The following is an 18,644-nucleotide window of genomic DNA, read 5'->3' as shown; positions in this document are numbered from 1 at the left end:
AATAACATTAAGCTTGATAGTCATGTATCTGTTCTAAAATATTCTTGAAGAAGCCAACAACTTTGTACAATAGTTCCAAATATGTTCAAACCATATTTAATTTATATATATATATATATATATATATATATATATATATATATATATATATATATATATATATATATATACATACTGTATATAAAAAATATAGTCTTTAAATAACTCAGGAGCTTAATGCTTTGTGAAAAGGGACCTAGGTCTCTGGAAATAAATAAAATCTTTGCTTCCTTATATGCTGTAGGGTCTTTTTACACATTGTTAAAAATATATAATTAAACAATGATGAGGTAGATCTATTCAACACAAATATTTAAATTCCATTTGAAAAAAATATATATAATTATTCCATAGAACACATTTTATCTGACAATCGTGAAATTGGACTGACATAATATACAGCCATAAATTAACATAAACAGCCTGAAATAATGAAATGATTGTAATAGGCTGTAAGAGATTCCTTTTCAGCAAGGAGGTGAGCAAATGTAAAATGTACAACAACTTCCAGCTGTGATCTGTCCCCTCTTCTGTATCACTTAAACTGGTTAAAATTGTAATACTATGGGGCAGATGTACTAAAGTGTTGCATCTGTCGCAATAGTCACAAACCAGTTGCAAAACGAGTCGTTAGTCTAGGGTGAAATGTACTAAACATGCACAATGCTGTTAGCGACTTTTTAGGGAATGCTTTGTGGCAGCAGTTTTTCTTTGTGCTTCAAGCTTGGATGAATATGTAATTATGGGCGTTCCTGCATAAATTCGCTGTAAGGGGGTTGAGATAGTGCAAATGAGTGTTCTCAAATATTATAATGAGATGTACGAAAGCTGCTGGCAATTGTAACACTTACAATTGCATCAATTTGTTAAGAACTTTTGAAAGCACATTTTAACCAATCATAATTGTTGCTGGCATTTCTCAGTCCGCTTTTTCCCATGTGTTGCCAGTTGTGCTCAATGCATTTTTGAGGCGAACACCCAAGTACCTCATTTTCAGTAGTGACTATGTACTTACAAGCTTTGAAAACAAAGTGCCACTAACCCCTCCAGCTCAATCTGAGCATCTGTATAGGACTATGATCTATTGTGTATTATTGTCTAGGCTACTAAGTACTAAGTTAAAAATAATAATAATTAAAATAAAATTAAAAAAAACCCTAAAATCATTTAGTTTCAATTTAAAATAATCTTTTATAGCAGCATGATTTATTTTGTGTTACCATACCGGTAGCCTACAGGCTAAAGTAAAAAGAAAGTGCGCTAGGTATTCATTTGATTTTACTAATGTACTGTATCCTGTATAGGCCTACTGTACAGATTTATATTTGTACATAATGTAATATGTAGCCTACCCAAAACACATTAGTGTTATTTCAGCGCAATGGTTTATATTTAAAATACATAGAGAACTGTAAATGTATGTGTGTGCGATTTTAATCTATTGTTTTTAAACCCGACACCTCCTTATAATCGGACAAACATGTCCGGTTTAGCGAGGGGCTACTGTATGATTGTCAAAAGCTTTTTGGGGGTGAAGATGGGGGCCCCACTATAGAATCTGATGGGATTAAACTGACTTTCATTTTTTATATATATAACAGTATTACAATAGGTAAAATGAAGACGGAAGAGAATGCATTGTACAGATGACGTTTACATTTAACACAAACAATGTTATTTTGATTCTTGCACGTATAGATGTTATCCTTCGGGCACCCTCTGCTGCAGCAAACCAACTCAACTCCCGCTATTTAGTTGAACAATGTCGCACGACTCTCACAATGTATACTAGAGATCTCACTAAGTAGACGCAACTAATATTTTAATTAGTATATTGCAGCTCTTTTCATTAACATATTTCCTCTTAGTACATACGACAAAATGTATACTTTGCGAATTGTTGCAACGAAAATGCAAATTGCGGTATGTTTGCGCTGCGACTGGCCCATCTTAGTACATCTACCCCTATATGTTTATGACATAGTTACTTATTCTTACAGACATACAAATGCAGCTCTAAACTGGTGTCATCAAAACCACAATTCCTTGGATTTAATCCTGTGTCTTATTAGCTCTGTTTGCTCTTTTGTCTATTGTGTTTGTTACCATGTGCTTTGTAGGCATCCGATGTATCCAGAAGTCGAGGGGCATCTTTGTTAGCAAGACCTGGCAATACCCTGGTAGCGGCAATCAGGAACCAATATCACCATGATGCAGTACCATTAGGTATGTAACCAAATACATTGTTCTTAGCAGTCGTAGTAGACGTGGTCGCAGTCGTAGTCATAGTGATCTTAGCAGAAGGAGTTGTAGTAGGAGTAGTAGTAATACTGTTATTTCTGCGCCCTCCTCTGTTTGAAATTGTTTTCATTATCTTTTTCACCTGTCACATCAAAAACGCATTACTACCTCCAACAATCATTTGATAACAGCATTCAGTAATTATAATAATACTACTAATAATACTACTATTACTATGACTACTACTACTACAAATAATAATATTTGTGTGGACACGGCACGATTTTGGGGAGGACAGGACAAGTGTCTTTAGTATTAGTATTAATGATTTTTCAGATGGAACCTTGAAACTGTTACAAATAGGTATATTCAGGTTCTTGACATTGCAATTTGATTTACAGACAGTAGATCATCCTCAGTTCAGCAGCTTGTATTTTACTTCTCCACAAGCACTCCATCCACATTATATGGACACAATTTCACTGGCTTTCTGACTTAATTCAAAGACTCAGCATTAAACATAAATGATCGTCCTTGCCATGACCCATGTCTAGCCTGGCTGTCTGATTTATTTACCTGGTATGTACCAGGCCACAAGATTATATGTCTTTTCATGCTGGGCTTGACAATCAAAGCATTGTGGCTGCATTACATGGGCAGAGCAGAAAGATTTTAGTCACCATGCCTACTGGTTATGGAATTACTATCCCAGCGGCATTCATGACTCTGACTTCTTTTCTAAATTTAAAATAAAAAACCCAGTAATTTCTGCTTCTTAGACCTTAAAATTAGGTTGACTACTATGTAGAGCCATGAGATGCCAAATGGTGATGTATTATGTAGTGTATTTTAATAGTAGACTTCTACAGGGGGCTTCTGAGTGGTGCATCCAGTAAAGGCACTCCACCCGGAGTGCAGGATGCGCACTATAGCTTGGAGAGTGCCGGTTCGAATCCAAGCTATGCCACTGCCGACCATGGACGGGAGTTACCAGGGGGCAGCGCACAATTGGCCAAGCGCTGCCCAGGCGGGGAGGGGTTAAGCCAGCCGGGGAGTCCTTGGCTCCCTGAAAGAGAAGACAACCACCAACGACATTATGTATGGTATATGCCTGCCCATTGGGCAGGTATTGCTGAGCTGTCTATACCAGAGCTGCCGATAGGCCTCTTCCTGGGATGACGCACTCTGTCCGGAGATGGACAGGAGATGTAGTTCCGAGGTCACCGGCTCAGGGAGCAGGGCCTCGCGCAGTACACTGTCCATATAGGCCGTCAGTACGCTGACCGTGTTTGAGGTGCATTTCCATCATCCTGCACTGTGGGTCTTAACCCGACTTGGCTGACATCAGTTTGGTGTTCTGCATCGGCTGTGCACCAAACACCGCTTGCACTGGTTGCAATGTGCGCTCAAGCACCGATTGTATTGCGCGGCACCGTGCATTCATGCACTAGCGCTGTAGCTGAGGGAACCGAATACTGTGTGCACCAAGTACCGTGAGCACTACGTGCGCTGTGTACCGTGTGGCACCTTGCATTCGTGCGCTGGGCACCATGTGCCATGTGCAATGAGCACCATGTGCACCAAGATACCAAAGTACAAAGGGCTATGCGTGCACCGAGGTACCAATGCACCGGGGGGCAGCTATGCAGTGATGCCTACCCTAACTGCGTGGTCACACACACCTGGTCAGCGGGTAGCATGCACCAGGGAGACACAAGGGCCGAAGCCGCAGCGGGCGAGTTGAAGGCAGACAGCAAAAACACTGTAGAAACAGATGGGGGAGAACACTCTGTTGTTTGTTTACAAGGCCAGACTCACTGAGGTGGGCGGCCTACACAGTCGGCGAGATCTACTGTACAACAGGATGACGCAACAGAGCTGGTGGAGCAATACAGTGCTGGATGGCTGTAGTAACAACCGCGCTGCAGCGATCCACAGCACAACGTAGAAAACAGGGCCAGTGGTCTATCACAGAGACAGGGGACCCACAGCGGCATCCAAACAACAAGGTCCACTCCAGGTGCCAGATGGCGGAATCACTCAACAGCGGGGATGCAGCAAGGCCTAGCCCCATGGAGGAACTGTATTCTCCCGAGAAAGAAATAGACAATCAGTCACGGGGTGACTGCACAGGCAGTCGCTCACAAACGACAGAGTAAAAAACAGAGCAGCCTACAACGCAAACGAGGAGGCTACTGAAAGACAGAAGAAGAAGAATAGACTCAAATTAGAGAGTCGGTGATTCCAGGAAAGCGGCAAGCCGGCTTTCAGCACGAATGCAAGGGAAATACAATCGACTCAGAAGCTCTTTTCCATCAACACGCTCATTTAGACATATAGGTCTTACCGTACTGTCTTGAGAAGGAAAAAGAGAAATTGCTTCCTCAGGATGACGGTTTTAATCCCTCAGTGGGCGGGACCGAGTGCGTCATCCCAGGAAGGGGCCTATCGGCAGCTCTGGTATAGAGAGCTCAGCAATACCTACCCAATGGGCAGGCATATCCCATATATAATGTTGTTGGTGGTCATCTTCGAATTGAAAGGGAACTCTGAACATTGAATGTTTCTAAAATAACCTCTGTGAAGTGCATCTGCTGTTTGTGTGCTAGTAAATTGTTTTTTACAGAGCAGATGGAACTGGGTGGTGGACAAAATTAGTAATTGTGCAAATATTTGTATACATTATGTATTTTCCGTGCTTAAACAGAAGTAAAATGATGTTAAAAGGCCTTTAATAAAAAATGTTTGCAGCTTGGTGACAATCTACGCAGCTCTAATTGATACAGCCTGCTAACTACTTCCCTGCCGTGTTTGAGTTAATGTGCTTATTGAATTATGGCTTTCCAATACCACCAGCCTCCAAATCCCCTTTCAAGCTCTGATAAATATTTGCTTTTGACCAACTCACTAACTGCTCTAGGCCTATACTGCTTATTGCACAGTCCCCTTATGCCTAATCTGTTTCAGCTCACTTGATTAGACTAGCATCAGGTTATGATTACTTGTATTTATTTCCAAATGTGTGCCCAGTAAAGTGTACATGCCATGTATGTTTAAAATACAAATATAAAATAAATGGTTTAATTTCAGAAAGCATTGTACGCATCACTAATAAACATGCGTCACGTCAATGCTCAATGTCTTACGTAATCTAATGAGCAGCACTTACTGTAGTTTCCATAAAAAACAGGGTCTGAGGCATATTGCCTCTTATATGTGTTACTAAAGTGTGAGCCATTAACTGCATTGATTTCAACTGAGTAGCATCCAGAGACCTTGTCATTCACTGCTATAATAAAAGCCTCCAGATAGGAAATGTAGGCCTCTATGCATAAAACTTACCATCTCCTTTATCGTGCCAGTAATAGTGTTTAATATGACACTATTTCATCGGGTGATGTATAAATGCCATTTACCGTCAAAAAACATCAGTCATCGCAACGTTAGAATAACGTGCCCTTAGACACCTACTTTCTCATTAACATATTATTCGTCTGATTAATAAATCTGTATTGTGCCGTTAATTGACCCTTACTGGCATCACAATTAACACGTGACTCAGACCAGGCGAAGAATGAGATGTGTCTCAACAGTGTAAATTCCTAGCATAAATTCTGCATTTCGGAACATGTATTTCTCCAGACATTTCCCATAGCCATAAAGTGATGGTGTAACCAGGACGGTGTATGCCATTGACATCTTAAATAGGGGGACATGGCTAATTTGTATACCTCTGACAATTGGTTAGATAAAATCTCTTGGTAACAATCCGTGATATTAAATCACATCTAAACCAATTGCTGGCTGGTAAAATGTGTTCCATGAGTGATTACATATTTTTGTGTTAACCACTTGAACATATCCCCCTCTTACACCAATGTATTCTTGTATTTTAAATTATATATATAACAACTACAGTATCAGTTTTTCAAAGATAAATGATAGGTATACCGGTTAAACACATCAGTATTAAAAGAGCATCATGTTAAATTTATATGTTCAGTTATGTGCATACGTTAGGGAATTATGTATATTTAATCTTCATTTCTTATAATGTAAATTTAAATATGAGAAGTATAGAATTTTCTTTGTTTTGTAATTACAGGCTATAATGACAAGATAGTAGCTTTCCTTCGCCAACCCAACATTTTTGAGATGCTTCAGGAGAGACAGCCAAGCCTGACCAGAAACCATGCACTGAGGTATGTACTCAACCGTACTGCACTGGTCCTCCACTCGCAAAAGTGTTTTGTTGGTAATATGAGCATTGTATTTCTAATAGGAACGTCTAAAGGGTTTTATTGGGAGGCCATCTACAGCACTTTCTAATTATTTTGCTATCTGACTTGCACATTAGATATTGAAATCTGGGAATGTGTGAAGGGCCCTTCTATAGTAACATGCTGTACATATGCAATTTACTGTCAAAATGGACTAAACATGAATACAACAATACTGATATTTTCATTAAAAGCTGAACACTATTAAGAACCAGAAATAGATAGATAGATAGATAGATAGATAGATAGATAGATAGATAGATAGATAGATAGATACTTTACTTTTTCAAAATACCTTTATTAACTACTCACAAATCTTTAACATTACAAAGAAACACATAAAAACAAATACATTAATACATAGTCAAATATTTACATTTTTTTTTTTTTTTAATTAAATAAATAACCAACAACAGCAATTTACAAATAAATAATTAAATTCCCACCATCTGTCTCACAAAGTGCACCAGCAATACACCAATTCGATGAAAACATTTCCAAATCATTCACCATACTGTAAAATTTAAAATCCAGTTTAATCCTACTGATAACCAGCATTCTAAAAACAGTAACTGCATTGATTTCACCAACACCAGCAATATGAGCTTTTCTAGTTTTTAAAATAGAGAGCTTGGCTTGTCCTAGCAGGAAATTTGCTAGCTGACACACATATTTTTCCTTTTTTGTGTAAGCTACACCAAAGATAAAAACACACTCAGAAAAATCCAAGCCTAGGTCAATAAACAGACGCCTTATGAGAACAAACAAAGGGGCTAAACGGTTACAGAAAACAAAACCATGAAAAACAGTCTCTCTTTCTATACAAAAGGGAAATTTATCTGTTATTCCTGGGTCTATGATGCACAGGTAAGCATTGACAGCGATGATGGTGTGCAGGAGTCGCCACTGCAAGTCCCCTGATCTCTTGGGTAGAGGAGGTTTATACAGGCTCCTCCAGGCCGGTCTGGCCTGCTCTCCCACCTCCAACCGCTCCCTCCAATGTGTGTCTGGAAGTTCTTGTAACTGTCTTTCATGACACAATTTAACACACAATTCATATAATTTTTTGCCTTCTGTATTTGCCAGGGGGAGATCTGTCAACTTTTCTATTTTTAGCAGGCGACCTTCATCTTCCCCACTCAAGGGGGCCAATGGGGAAATCAATAAGGAGGGGAACAGGGTCTCAAGTAAGGCCTGGTTCTTTGCTGAGAACCCATTTTTCAAAATGTCATCCTGCTCTCTAGACAGGGCTGCTTGAATCTGACAAAGTAACCTGCCACCTACTCTCGTAGAATGTAAACCCAGAGCTAAGGACAACTGTTGTGGACTTTTCCATTTTGCTCTATTCACATCCACAACGTGTCGAAGCTTTATAACCCCAGCTTTCATCATTGATTTTGTAAACGACTGAGACTCTGTTAATTTTATTCTAAACCCAGGATTAAAAATGACAGGTTCCTCAAGCAGCCAATAGAAGTCAAGAGTTCCCTCACCTCTTTTAACCCTCAGACTCTGCCATGCCCTAAGCAAACTCTGGTAAAACGGTGGCAGATTGGGCGAGTTGAACAGGGCACTATCTAGGAGGAAAAGCTGTTTGTCCAGACCCAGCCCTCCAGCTTGATGCAGTAAAAACTGAGCTACATCAGTCCAGGGAAGTTTCTCGCTGCTATACAGCAGTTTTTTAACTGTTTGCAGCCTGAAAGCTTTGAGTCTACTAGACAAGTCCATCAAACCTTGCCCTCCTTCTTCCAGCGGCAAAAACAACACACACTGCCTTAACCAATGTAACCCGTCCCAGAAGAAACTTAAAAACTCTCTCTGAATTTCTTTTAAAAGATCTTTCGGAGGTTCCATACATATAAGCCTATGCCAGAGCATAGAAGCAGCTAAATTATTTATAATTAAGACCCTTCCCCGGTAAGAGATCTTTTGCAAAATCCAACGCCATTTCTGCAGGCGCCCTTTTACTTTCTCCAAACACCCCTCCCAGTTCTTCCTGACTGCCCTCTCATTCCCTAAGTATACTCCCAAATACTTTATCTCCTCTTGACTCCACTGCAAGCCACCTGGCAGAACTGGGATCCCACATCCCTTCCAATCCCCTATTAACAACCCTTCACTTTTTTGCCAGTTTATTTTGGCTGAAGAAATTGCTTCAAAACATTTCTGACTTTCATACAATTTGTCAACATCTGCTTGACTCTGAATAAAAACAGAAACATCATCTGCATAAGCGGAGACCTTAATTGGTTGAGCTAGGCTACCTGGGATAGTGAGTCCTGTTAAAACCTGTCTAAGTCTATTGATAAGCGGCTCAATAGAAAGAGAATACAACATTCCTGAGAGAGGACAACCTTGTCTTATACCCCGGCGGACTGGGAAAGGTGCACTCAGCTCCCCATTGATCTTCAGCAAACTAAAAATGTCACAGTATAGGGACTGTATTTGAGATATAAATCTCGGGCCAAATCCGAAGGCTTCAAATACCTTCCATAAATAACTGTGGTCGACTCTGTCAAAGGCTTTTTCTTGATCAAGAGAGATAAGCCCAGCAGGGAAACTAAAGAGCTTAGAGGCAGCCAATATGTCTCGAATTAAAGAAATGTTGTCAAAGATGCATCGGTTGGGCACACAGTAGGTTTGGTCAGGGTGTATAACAAGACCCAAAACAGTGCTTAGTCTTCTGGCCAGGGCTTTGGACATTATTTTGTAATCTGTGCATAACAAGGACACAGGTCTCCAGTTCTTTATATTACACAAATCCCCTTTCTTGGGTAATAGTGTTATCACTGCCCTCCTGCAGCTCATAGGCAGCACTCCTTTCTCCATGCATTCATTTAGAACTGCGTATAGGTCATCCTTCAATAATGTCCAAAAAGCTTTAAAAAATTCAACAGGCAGCCCATCCATTCCTGGAGTTTTTCCCCCTTTTAGCCCCTGGAGGGCATCAGAGAGCTCTTGTAACGTTAGGGGAAACTCAAGTGCTTTCTTTTCCTCTTCAGCGAGCCTTGGCAGAGCCTCCAGGAACCGCTGTGTCGCTTCAGCCTGTTCCCCGACCTCCATTGTGAACAGTTCCGAATAGAATTTTACAGCGTGTCGCCGAATCTCCCCAGGCTCCCTCAGCTCTTCCCCTGTCAAAGTTTTTAAACAGTGAATGACTTTCCGCTCTGCTCTCTTTTTTTCCAATCCAAAAAAAAACTGTGTGGGTGCATCGATCTCAGCTATATGCTGCATTCGGGACCTCACCAGCGCCCCCTGCATCTTGACATTCAGCAGTTCAGCCATCTGCTGTTTTTTGTTCTTGAGGTCTTGAATCGACCTACTATTGGGATTGGACTGTAGAGCTCCCTGAAGCTCTAACATATCCCTCTCCAGCTCTTCCAGAGCCGCAGTCATCCTCCTTGTGACATTAATAGTATACTGCTGAGAGAACAATCTGATCTGCACCTTCCCCACATCCCACCACTCAGCCAGGGAAGTAAAAGCAGTCTTCTGCTCTCTCCACCTTTCCCATAGAAAACTCATACATTCTTTAAAATGGGTATCTTTTAAAAGCTGAGTGTTAAAATGCCAGTAAGACTTTCCTGGCTTTTGCAAGGGAACCATTACACTTAAAGTTAAAAGAGAATGATCGGATAACCCAGTTGGAGAAATAAAACACTTGGTGACCAGATTAAAATGCTGTTTAAAAATATAAAAGCGATCCAACCTGGCCAAGGAAACATTATTATTGCAGTATTTGACCCAAGTATACTGTCTCATTGAATTGTTAAATTGTTTCCACACATCAGTCAAGTCATGCTTTTTTAAAATCAAATTAAGTTCTGAAGCTGACTGAAGGTGTGGCTCAGGATGATTACGGTCCTCCATGTGGTTAACTGTGCAATTAAAATCACCAGCTAAAACAACCCTATCTCTGCCACTGCAGCCACTTAAAACTTGATCTAACGTCTTAAAAAACCGGACCCGCTCTCGTCCATCATTCGGGGCATATATGTTTAAAAAAACAAACATGTTTTCCCCTATCTTTAAGTCAACTTTTAACAATCTCCCTTTCACTACTTCAGTAACAACAGGGGGAGACTGAACAAAACCTTTTGAAAACAGCACGGCCACCCCAGCGCTTACATTGGAGCCGTGACTAAGCAACACGTCCCCCTTCCAGTCACCAACCCAGTCGACTTGGTTATTAAAATCAGTGTGTGTTTCTTGTAAAAAAACAACATTACATTACTATTCTCCTCTATTTTAAATTTGAGGGCTACGTTTAACTCCTGACTCATGTCATTTAAAATCATGTTAACTTGCCTGCGGAAAGAAACTATGTGTTTCAGCTTCGGAGATTTACACCCCAAGGGGATTCTCTTCTGACTCGAAACAATTTTCCCGTGTCTAGAGAGTGCATTCTCTAACACGTCATTCTTTAGAAAAGGGGGAACATTTGAAAGGATTACTTTTCTGGATGGTAAAACCAGAGGTAACACGGTAATAAATGTCTCATTTACCACAATTCCCTTTTCAACAGCTTTAGTAACAAGATTGATTTCATTCAGAAAAGCAACAATTGAACCATTCATTCGAGATGCAGACTTGATATTCTCGCATCCGACAACTTCACCTAACGCCAAAACACATTGCTCCAATGACACAAACCCCTCCGTTATGATTTTTACTCCATGACGGCGACTTAACTTTTCAAAAGAAAAGTTTGTGGGAGCTTCCCTCCCCCCGGAACTGGCCATACTGTCCTATTCAAGCTGACAAAAGTCAGCTAAATTTTTGAAAACACCCAAAATAAATAAACCTAAATAACACTTATATCCCAAAAAAAGAAAAAACACATATCACTCACCTACTCTCTCCACAACCCCTCCTGCAGCAGCACACACCCCTCACACTCGCAGCATGCACCAACAGACAGAACAGGTAGATAGATAGATAGATAGATAGATAGATAGATAGATAGATAGATAGATAGATAGATAGATAGATAGATACTGTGTGTGGTGTTTCTAAACATTCTTTTGGCCACAAAGCAAAGTTTAGTTACGTTTGAATTTCTGTACCTGAATTTCTATATCATTCCTACTGTGAAAAAGACCATTGAGGACGTCATGGTTGTTGAGATTGCTCTTCTAATTTTAGACTCCCTCCCTTTTGCATTGTTGTTGTAAAAATGTCCTCTTGTCCTGAATACTTTGTTTCAAGGGAGAAGATTCATTACATAAGAACAGAAGGCACTCACGGAGTAGAAAAGTTATCGTGTGATGCAGACCTGGTCATTTTGTTAAGGTAAGACTGTTACATTTATTTATGTATTCATTTATTTATGTATTTATTTATTTATATGTTTAGATCACTAGCACTCTACACTCTAGCACAGTAAGACTATTCAATTCATATTTTGTCTGGAACTGGGAAGTGTTACCAGATTTGTAATGTATTTATTTATTTTTAATGTAAGTATGTCTGTTACACATATCATGTATATCCAAAGAAATGACACCGACGATGGCACTCGCCGAAACGTTTCTCTACTTGATCTAGTTTTTACCTCAACATCTAGAGAACCGTGCTACGGATACATAATGGAATTATGAAGAAACTTTGTTAGAACATTCTTAAGTTCTAAACTTGTCCATCTGTCTTTATGTATGTCTGTTACAGTTGCATTTTTACATATATTGAAAGAGCAGGCTGTGATCAAACTTGACTCCATCTTCCAAGTTATTGGGATTGTTCTTGTCCATATTAATGTACGTTACACTTGCATTCTTACATGTGCAAACTTGGATATAATATGCAGAAGGCACATTGGTTTTTGGACAAATTGGTTTGTCATTCTCTCGCTGCAAAACAGTCTTCAAAGCAGAGATTAACCATTCTGAGCACTGGGAAATTGCAGCCTATATAATCCAATTACGTTTCATCACTTAAATAACATCACAGTGACCCAGCCAAGTTTGTCATTACACAACTGTGGCCATAGAACATCACTGTACACTTCAGAATCATATTACATATTAAGAATAGCTTCCAATGGCAGTATAACAAAAAGCAAGTTATAGCTTTTACTATTCGAATGTATAAACATTTAAAAATGCCTTTTTGCAATGAAGCTATCAGCCAGCTTTAGTAAACAAGCCTGAATGTGTTTTTAAATATTTATAATTTACTATGCATAAATATCCTTGTATTCTGTCACATGAATAATCCTTTTTGCATCATCGTCATGTTATATCTGTACACACATCACAATATAATGTACTTTTGAAAAGAGGTCAAAATAATACAATAAAATGTTTATCTTAATTTGTTTTCTGTCCAGAAAAATAAATACATAAGTTAAACTACATGCTGAGTGTGTCATGTATGTATATAGTGCAGTTATATGGGTCTTTCTCAGTCTAAAAACAGTGATTTAAGGACAATAAAGGTCTTTTTTCCAAGAATTTCCTGGATGTGTTTGCGTGACATATACAACAATAAGTAAAGGTCCTGAATAACACTTAGGTGTGGTTGTAAGTGAAACATGTAAATGTTAATGTTAACAATTGTAGGGACAGACAGTTTAGGTTTAACTGGTTTATATTAAATGGCTTTTCTAACAAAATCGACACTGTACACTTTCATCACCATCTGTCTGTTTTCTCAGTCATGGGAGGGACTTTGGGGTGTACTGTAGGTTTACTGAAAGCCTCTAAATGCAGACTATAACAGGTAAATCTCCAGCCCCCACTAACCTGTCATACTTTGTTGTCTTGCAGCCTCTTTGAAGAAGAGATCATGTCGTACGTCCCGCCACATTCCTCATTTCATGCCGGCTTCAGCTTCTCTCCCCGTTGCTCTCCTGGGTCCTCACCTCAGAACTCCCCAGGTGACTGTTTTTGAAGGAAGGGAGTCAGTGTCTATTTTCAGTTAATCTTGGAAGAGTTGCCTGCAGAAAGTATAGATTAAAAAAGTCCTCCTGCAGGGGGCTAATAGCCAAGGTCAATAAACAAAACAACAAAACAAATTTGTAAGTTCCATTTGGTCAAGCAGTATGCATATCTGAGCTTTTGTGAATGCCTATGTTCTCTAGGAATGTATCACATACTTGGCTAAACCTAATGGAAAAGATTTATCAACACATTTCTTAAGATTTTCCATTTAGGAAGTGAATGCTTTCTTGTGTAGCAGTGCTGCTTTCTATGTAAATTAATGAAATATCTATTTAAGGAATATTATATGACAGAACCACAATACATTGCTGTCACTGTGGCTGTCAAATATGAATGTATACATATACAGGGTGGGGCAAAAGACGCACACCATAGGGAATGCTTAAATTGTCACCCTTGTTCCTGTGAACTTGTTCCTGTGAAGGTCTGAGCGTAACTGAGACTTGATCAATGATCACTTTTAAAGTATTACTTTTTTTTTACTTCTTTTTAAGTACTAAATCATATTGCAGGTATCCCACATTATGATAACCCTGTAAGAAAAAGGACACCTGCTAATATTATTGTTGTCCTGGAAAAGGAGACTCTTTACTAATTTAAAGTAAAGCATTTATCCACATTTCTTAAATTGCGAAGCAGTCATATTTAAACAAAGGACTCTCCTGTTCTCTTTTTGTGGATTTCAAAAACATATTTTCTTAAATTAAATGAATGTTCAAAATAAAAACACGTACTGATGATAAATGCAACTGGGTCAGCAGCTGTAAAATCTCTTGGTTTTCTGTGTTCTCTGCAGAAGATTTCAAAACAAGTCCACTGTCGTTCAAGCCATAGGTGCCATTTACAACAGACTCCTCCCAAAACATTGATGAGTTGATAGTTTGTCTGATACTTTGTGGATGCAGTGAATGGTAAGAATGGTTTGTTTGTCTTGGCAGGATTGCAGAGAGCTAGTGCCAGGGCCCCTGCACCGTACCGCAGAGATTTTGAAGCCAAGCTCCGCAACTTTTATAGAAAGCTGGAGGCAAAGGGCTATGGACAAGGGCCAGGAAAAATCAAGTAAGTGTGCCTTACAGGTGTTAAAACAGCAGACTTGAAACGCTTTACACAAGCCAACTGAGATTGTATTATTAAAATTAGATTGTAGCATTGGGTCCAGAATAATGGACATTGAATTTGGTGGTTGAACCAGTATTATTGTGTTATTGATCAGAACATGCTTTAATGTTTATAATAAGATGTGCTTGAATTTTCATTTGTCTCATCATACTTTTTCAGTACACTGTAAGGCATACTGTAACATATGTTTTATTAAAGGGACCTCCCGCTGCTGATGTCATGATAAACATTATACATTTCTACATAAATTAATACTAATATTATGCTTACAGTAACTGTTTTTGAGGGATGTTAACTATTGACTGTCGATTATATAATGCTTTGGATAATTTGGTTATACCGTTTAACAGGGTCAGCTGAACATGTGTGTTAAAATACAATTATTCACAAATGAGAATGTTCTGGTTCAGCAAATGCATCTCAGTGAGGGAATGACTGAAAATCCAGCTGACAGTTTTACCTAATTATATAGCCTGCTGTTTTTCTAAATGTTACCACTTAAGAAACTTTATTTTAGTATGAGATTGTCCACATCAGTCATTCTGACACCTAATTAGCTTCTCTGTGGTCCAGAGCCCCTGCCTCTATCACCCCGTTCACACTACTATGGTGGCCCAGGGCTGCCTCAGGGGACGCATCAGGGCCGCCGCATATTTAGGTCTGCAACCCCGTTCACATTTGCGGTTTAAGGCGCCTTTGCTGAAAGCAGGCGTAAAATCTGGTGAATTGCTTTCAGAATGGAAGAGCTTCTATGATGTACAGTAATCATTGATATGTAGCAGATGTTTCTTATTAATATGTATTTGTTCAATGCAGCACATTAGCAATTTTTTGGTATATATAAAAAAAAATATTTTTGACTATTTTGACTTACTGTTATGGTGTGTAACAGGGTGACGGTCCAAGCTTACTCCCACAACCAATCACATTATTCTCTCAAGAACACAGAGGTATTTAGAACACAGGAAACAGCAACTTGCTAGTGTTCAGGTATAAATATTTATTTTCATAATGGATACTTCACTCAGATTATAAATGACTAACAGGCTGTACATACAATGACTGACATTCAGAAGACAAGCTCACGACTGACCACCTAATACTACTGCTCCCTCCAAAGGAAAGACACGGCATTAAATAATCCCCAGCCACGCCTACTCCTAACAGGATTAATTATTCAATAACTGGTTACATCTGGAGTCATTTTATACAAAAATAGACTATTATTTAACATTCATTCCATTTACAACAAACATTCATATATTTTACATTACACGTGTCTTTGTTTAGAAACACGATTGTTAAACTATTCTGTTGTTTACTCGTTATTATTATCTTTGTCATTATTATTCTCTACTCCCTAACCATTACCAGTAAAGACTAAACATTAGCATTACCCCGTCCCCTTCCCCTTCTCATAAGGCTATAACAAAACCTTTGTCCCACATTTATAGCTATGGCAACTTCATTAAGGGAAGCACCCTAATCTAAATACAGCAATACACCGTCATATATCTAATACACTTTGCTGAACAACATGCACGACACATAATAACCCACTGCTCTATCGCCAGTAGAATAACATTAACAATAATAATCACAATAACAGGCATTGAAATATTACAGTGAGGGTCTCACCCTCACATGGTGCATCAACAATCTTATTATTTGTGGATGAGAACAGTATTTTACGTGTGTGTGTAAAAACAAGCAGGTAAAATAAATGATCGGCTTTTAAATATAAGGACACACACTTCTGTAGCTATGTATATCATTGTGTGCAAAATAAACAATCGTGGCTGAATATGCCAAGTCGCTGCATTATTGATCATTATTGAGATCCACAATCCTGACAAATTAAACTTAATTATGAATGCACTCCAGTCCAGCTCATATAATATGTGAAAGAAACAACCTGAACCCGCCTTAAATCGCAAGTGTGAATGGGGTCTGTGTCCTGTAACAGAATAAACAATGATTAATGAATAAAACACACGCATTGTTATGCCTAAATGTGTTGATCCTTGGCCATGCCTTATTGGTTCAAGTAACCTTCAAAACTAAACATATATTTATGTTTCTGGAGCACAGGGCATGCTAATAGGCTTAGAAGTAAAGGGGTTGAAAACATAATATATTGTTTAACAACTGGTATGGAACAGCATATAGTGATTTAAAAAATAAATTTAGATATTAACCACTTTCTTATTATATGGACAATATTCAGATGATCAAAATCTGTAAAAGAATCCCCTCTGAAAACCAGCATCCATAAGTTTGTTTTTAAAAATATGTAAAATGGCACTTTTGTTTCTATTTTAAATATTTAAACAGTATAGCTCCCTCACTATTACGGTCAATTGAATAGACCCATACAGATTTTTTTACATTTCCTGTACTAAAATCATCTGTCCATTAATGCAGACATTCCCAGCAGTCTTTGTTGACCATGAGCTCTAAGCCTGAAATGTGGCACTGGAGAACCCACATGCTTAACTCAGCACAAGACATCCACACAGTATAAAGGATATATTCACTCACCTTCACTCTGTCACTAAAATATATGCAGTAATAGTTTGAAGCATTTCTAAAACTGTTTTGCAGATACAACTTAACATGGACTTACAGTAGGGCTTCTTAAGTGCAGCTGCAAGTCCTGGTTTGCAGTGACATTTTTGTTTTTTTTATAAAAAATGTACATTTAAAGATTTAAACATAGATTTTGTGAATTCATTTGTCAACTTACTTGCAGTCTCCATTGCTCTTGGTCTCTTACAGATTGATTATCCGTCGAGATCACCTGCTGGAGGGCACTTTTAATCAGGTGATGGCCTACTCACGCAAGGAACTCCAGCGAAACAAGCTCTATGTCTCATTCGTGGGTGAGGAAGGGTAAGGCTCCATGTTACTGCTGACTGGCAATTCTACTACATAGCATAGATTGGAGTGAGGTGAAGTGTTATGCCTCGGGTTCACACAGTGGCGACAAACAAAAACTAGGATACATATCTACATTGAAATTAGCTGTAAGTCATATGTAGATACGTAGATACAGTCAAACATATACCTGTATCGACAGCAGAAGAGCCTCTCTAAAAGTTTGGGGGGGGGGGGGTCAAAGTACTGGGTTGAGGGTGTAGCCAGGGGGATTTGGAGGGTAAGGGAGGGGAGGCGGGTAGTGAGGGTGAGTGTGTATTCTGACCACTGGAAAATGTTTGCTAATTTAAATTAACCATAGTTATTGTGGTGCCTTAAACAGCACCACACTGAAGCCATTTAAAAAAAATTAAGGCAGCTTTATTTTTTCCAAGTAAAACTAGGGAGGCAAAACATGGGGGCGCCCCTGACCTCTACATAAGGTGGCCTTGTGAACAGGTATGCCTTAGCTAGAATTTTTTATGTTAAATCTTGTTCAATTGATCTGAACAGCGGTGGATCTCAATACACCTATTTCACTGAAATACTGTAGGCCGTTTTGTTTACCATGGTTATGAAAATCCAATGTACAACAATACTTGTGTTTCTGTCAGTAAAAATATGCAAGTCACCTGGGAGGATCCTATTTTAATGAGCTAAACATTTATTTCAGTTGAATAGACCTCCTTGTCTTGTGTTCAGGGAACTGATCTTTTCACCTTCTTTTTAAACAGCTTGGACTACAGTGGACCCTCAAGAGAATTCTTCTTCCTGCTTTCCCAAGAACTCTTCAACCCCTACTATGGCTTGTTTGAGTACTCAGCCAATGACACGTACACAGTGCAGATCAGCCCCATGTCAGCATTCGTCGAAAATCATCTGGAATGGTAAACTACTCTTTGTTTGAATAGTGGTCTTTTTCTCCTTTCTTTCTTTCCCTGCTAAAGCAATACAGCACTCATAAATCCAGAAATTTTTGTGGCAGAAGCAGGGCAAGGGTGGACTGTGGGTAGCTTTGCGGTTATTGCCTTTCAAGGTCAGTTCCTAATTATATACAGCCTGCTTCAATCAAGAACCATCTGGGTAGAGTCTTACCATTCTTTGTCCA

General features: G+C 39.0%; 1 protein-coding gene across 4 annotated transcripts in view; it reads left to right on the top strand.

The window, feature by feature from the left end:
- Positions 1-18,644, top strand: part of LOC117400404 (E3 ubiquitin-protein ligase HECW1-like) — a 201,712-nt gene that overhangs the window by 166,760 nt on the left and 16,308 nt on the right. For all 4 annotated transcript variants that reach the window (XM_034000313.3, XM_034000309.3, XM_034000312.3 and 1 more), the window contains 7 exons: positions 2,160-2,265; positions 6,386-6,482; positions 11,769-11,852; positions 13,328-13,437; positions 14,440-14,560; positions 17,399-17,512; positions 18,271-18,423. In XM_034000313.3, the coding sequence (XP_033856204.3) occupies positions 2,160-2,265; positions 6,386-6,482; positions 11,769-11,852; positions 13,328-13,437; positions 14,440-14,560; positions 17,399-17,512; positions 18,271-18,423 (785 nt within the window). The remainder of the gene's footprint in view (positions 1-2,159; positions 2,266-6,385; positions 6,483-11,768; positions 11,853-13,327; positions 13,438-14,439; positions 14,561-17,398; positions 17,513-18,270; positions 18,424-18,644) is intronic.

This window comes from Acipenser ruthenus, chromosome 4, assembly GCF_902713425.1.
Source record: "Acipenser ruthenus chromosome 4, fAciRut3.2 maternal haplotype, whole genome shotgun sequence".
NCBI lineage: Eukaryota > Metazoa > Chordata > Actinopteri > Acipenseriformes > Acipenseridae > Acipenser > Acipenser ruthenus.
This window is presented reverse-complemented; position numbering and strand designations above follow the sequence as displayed.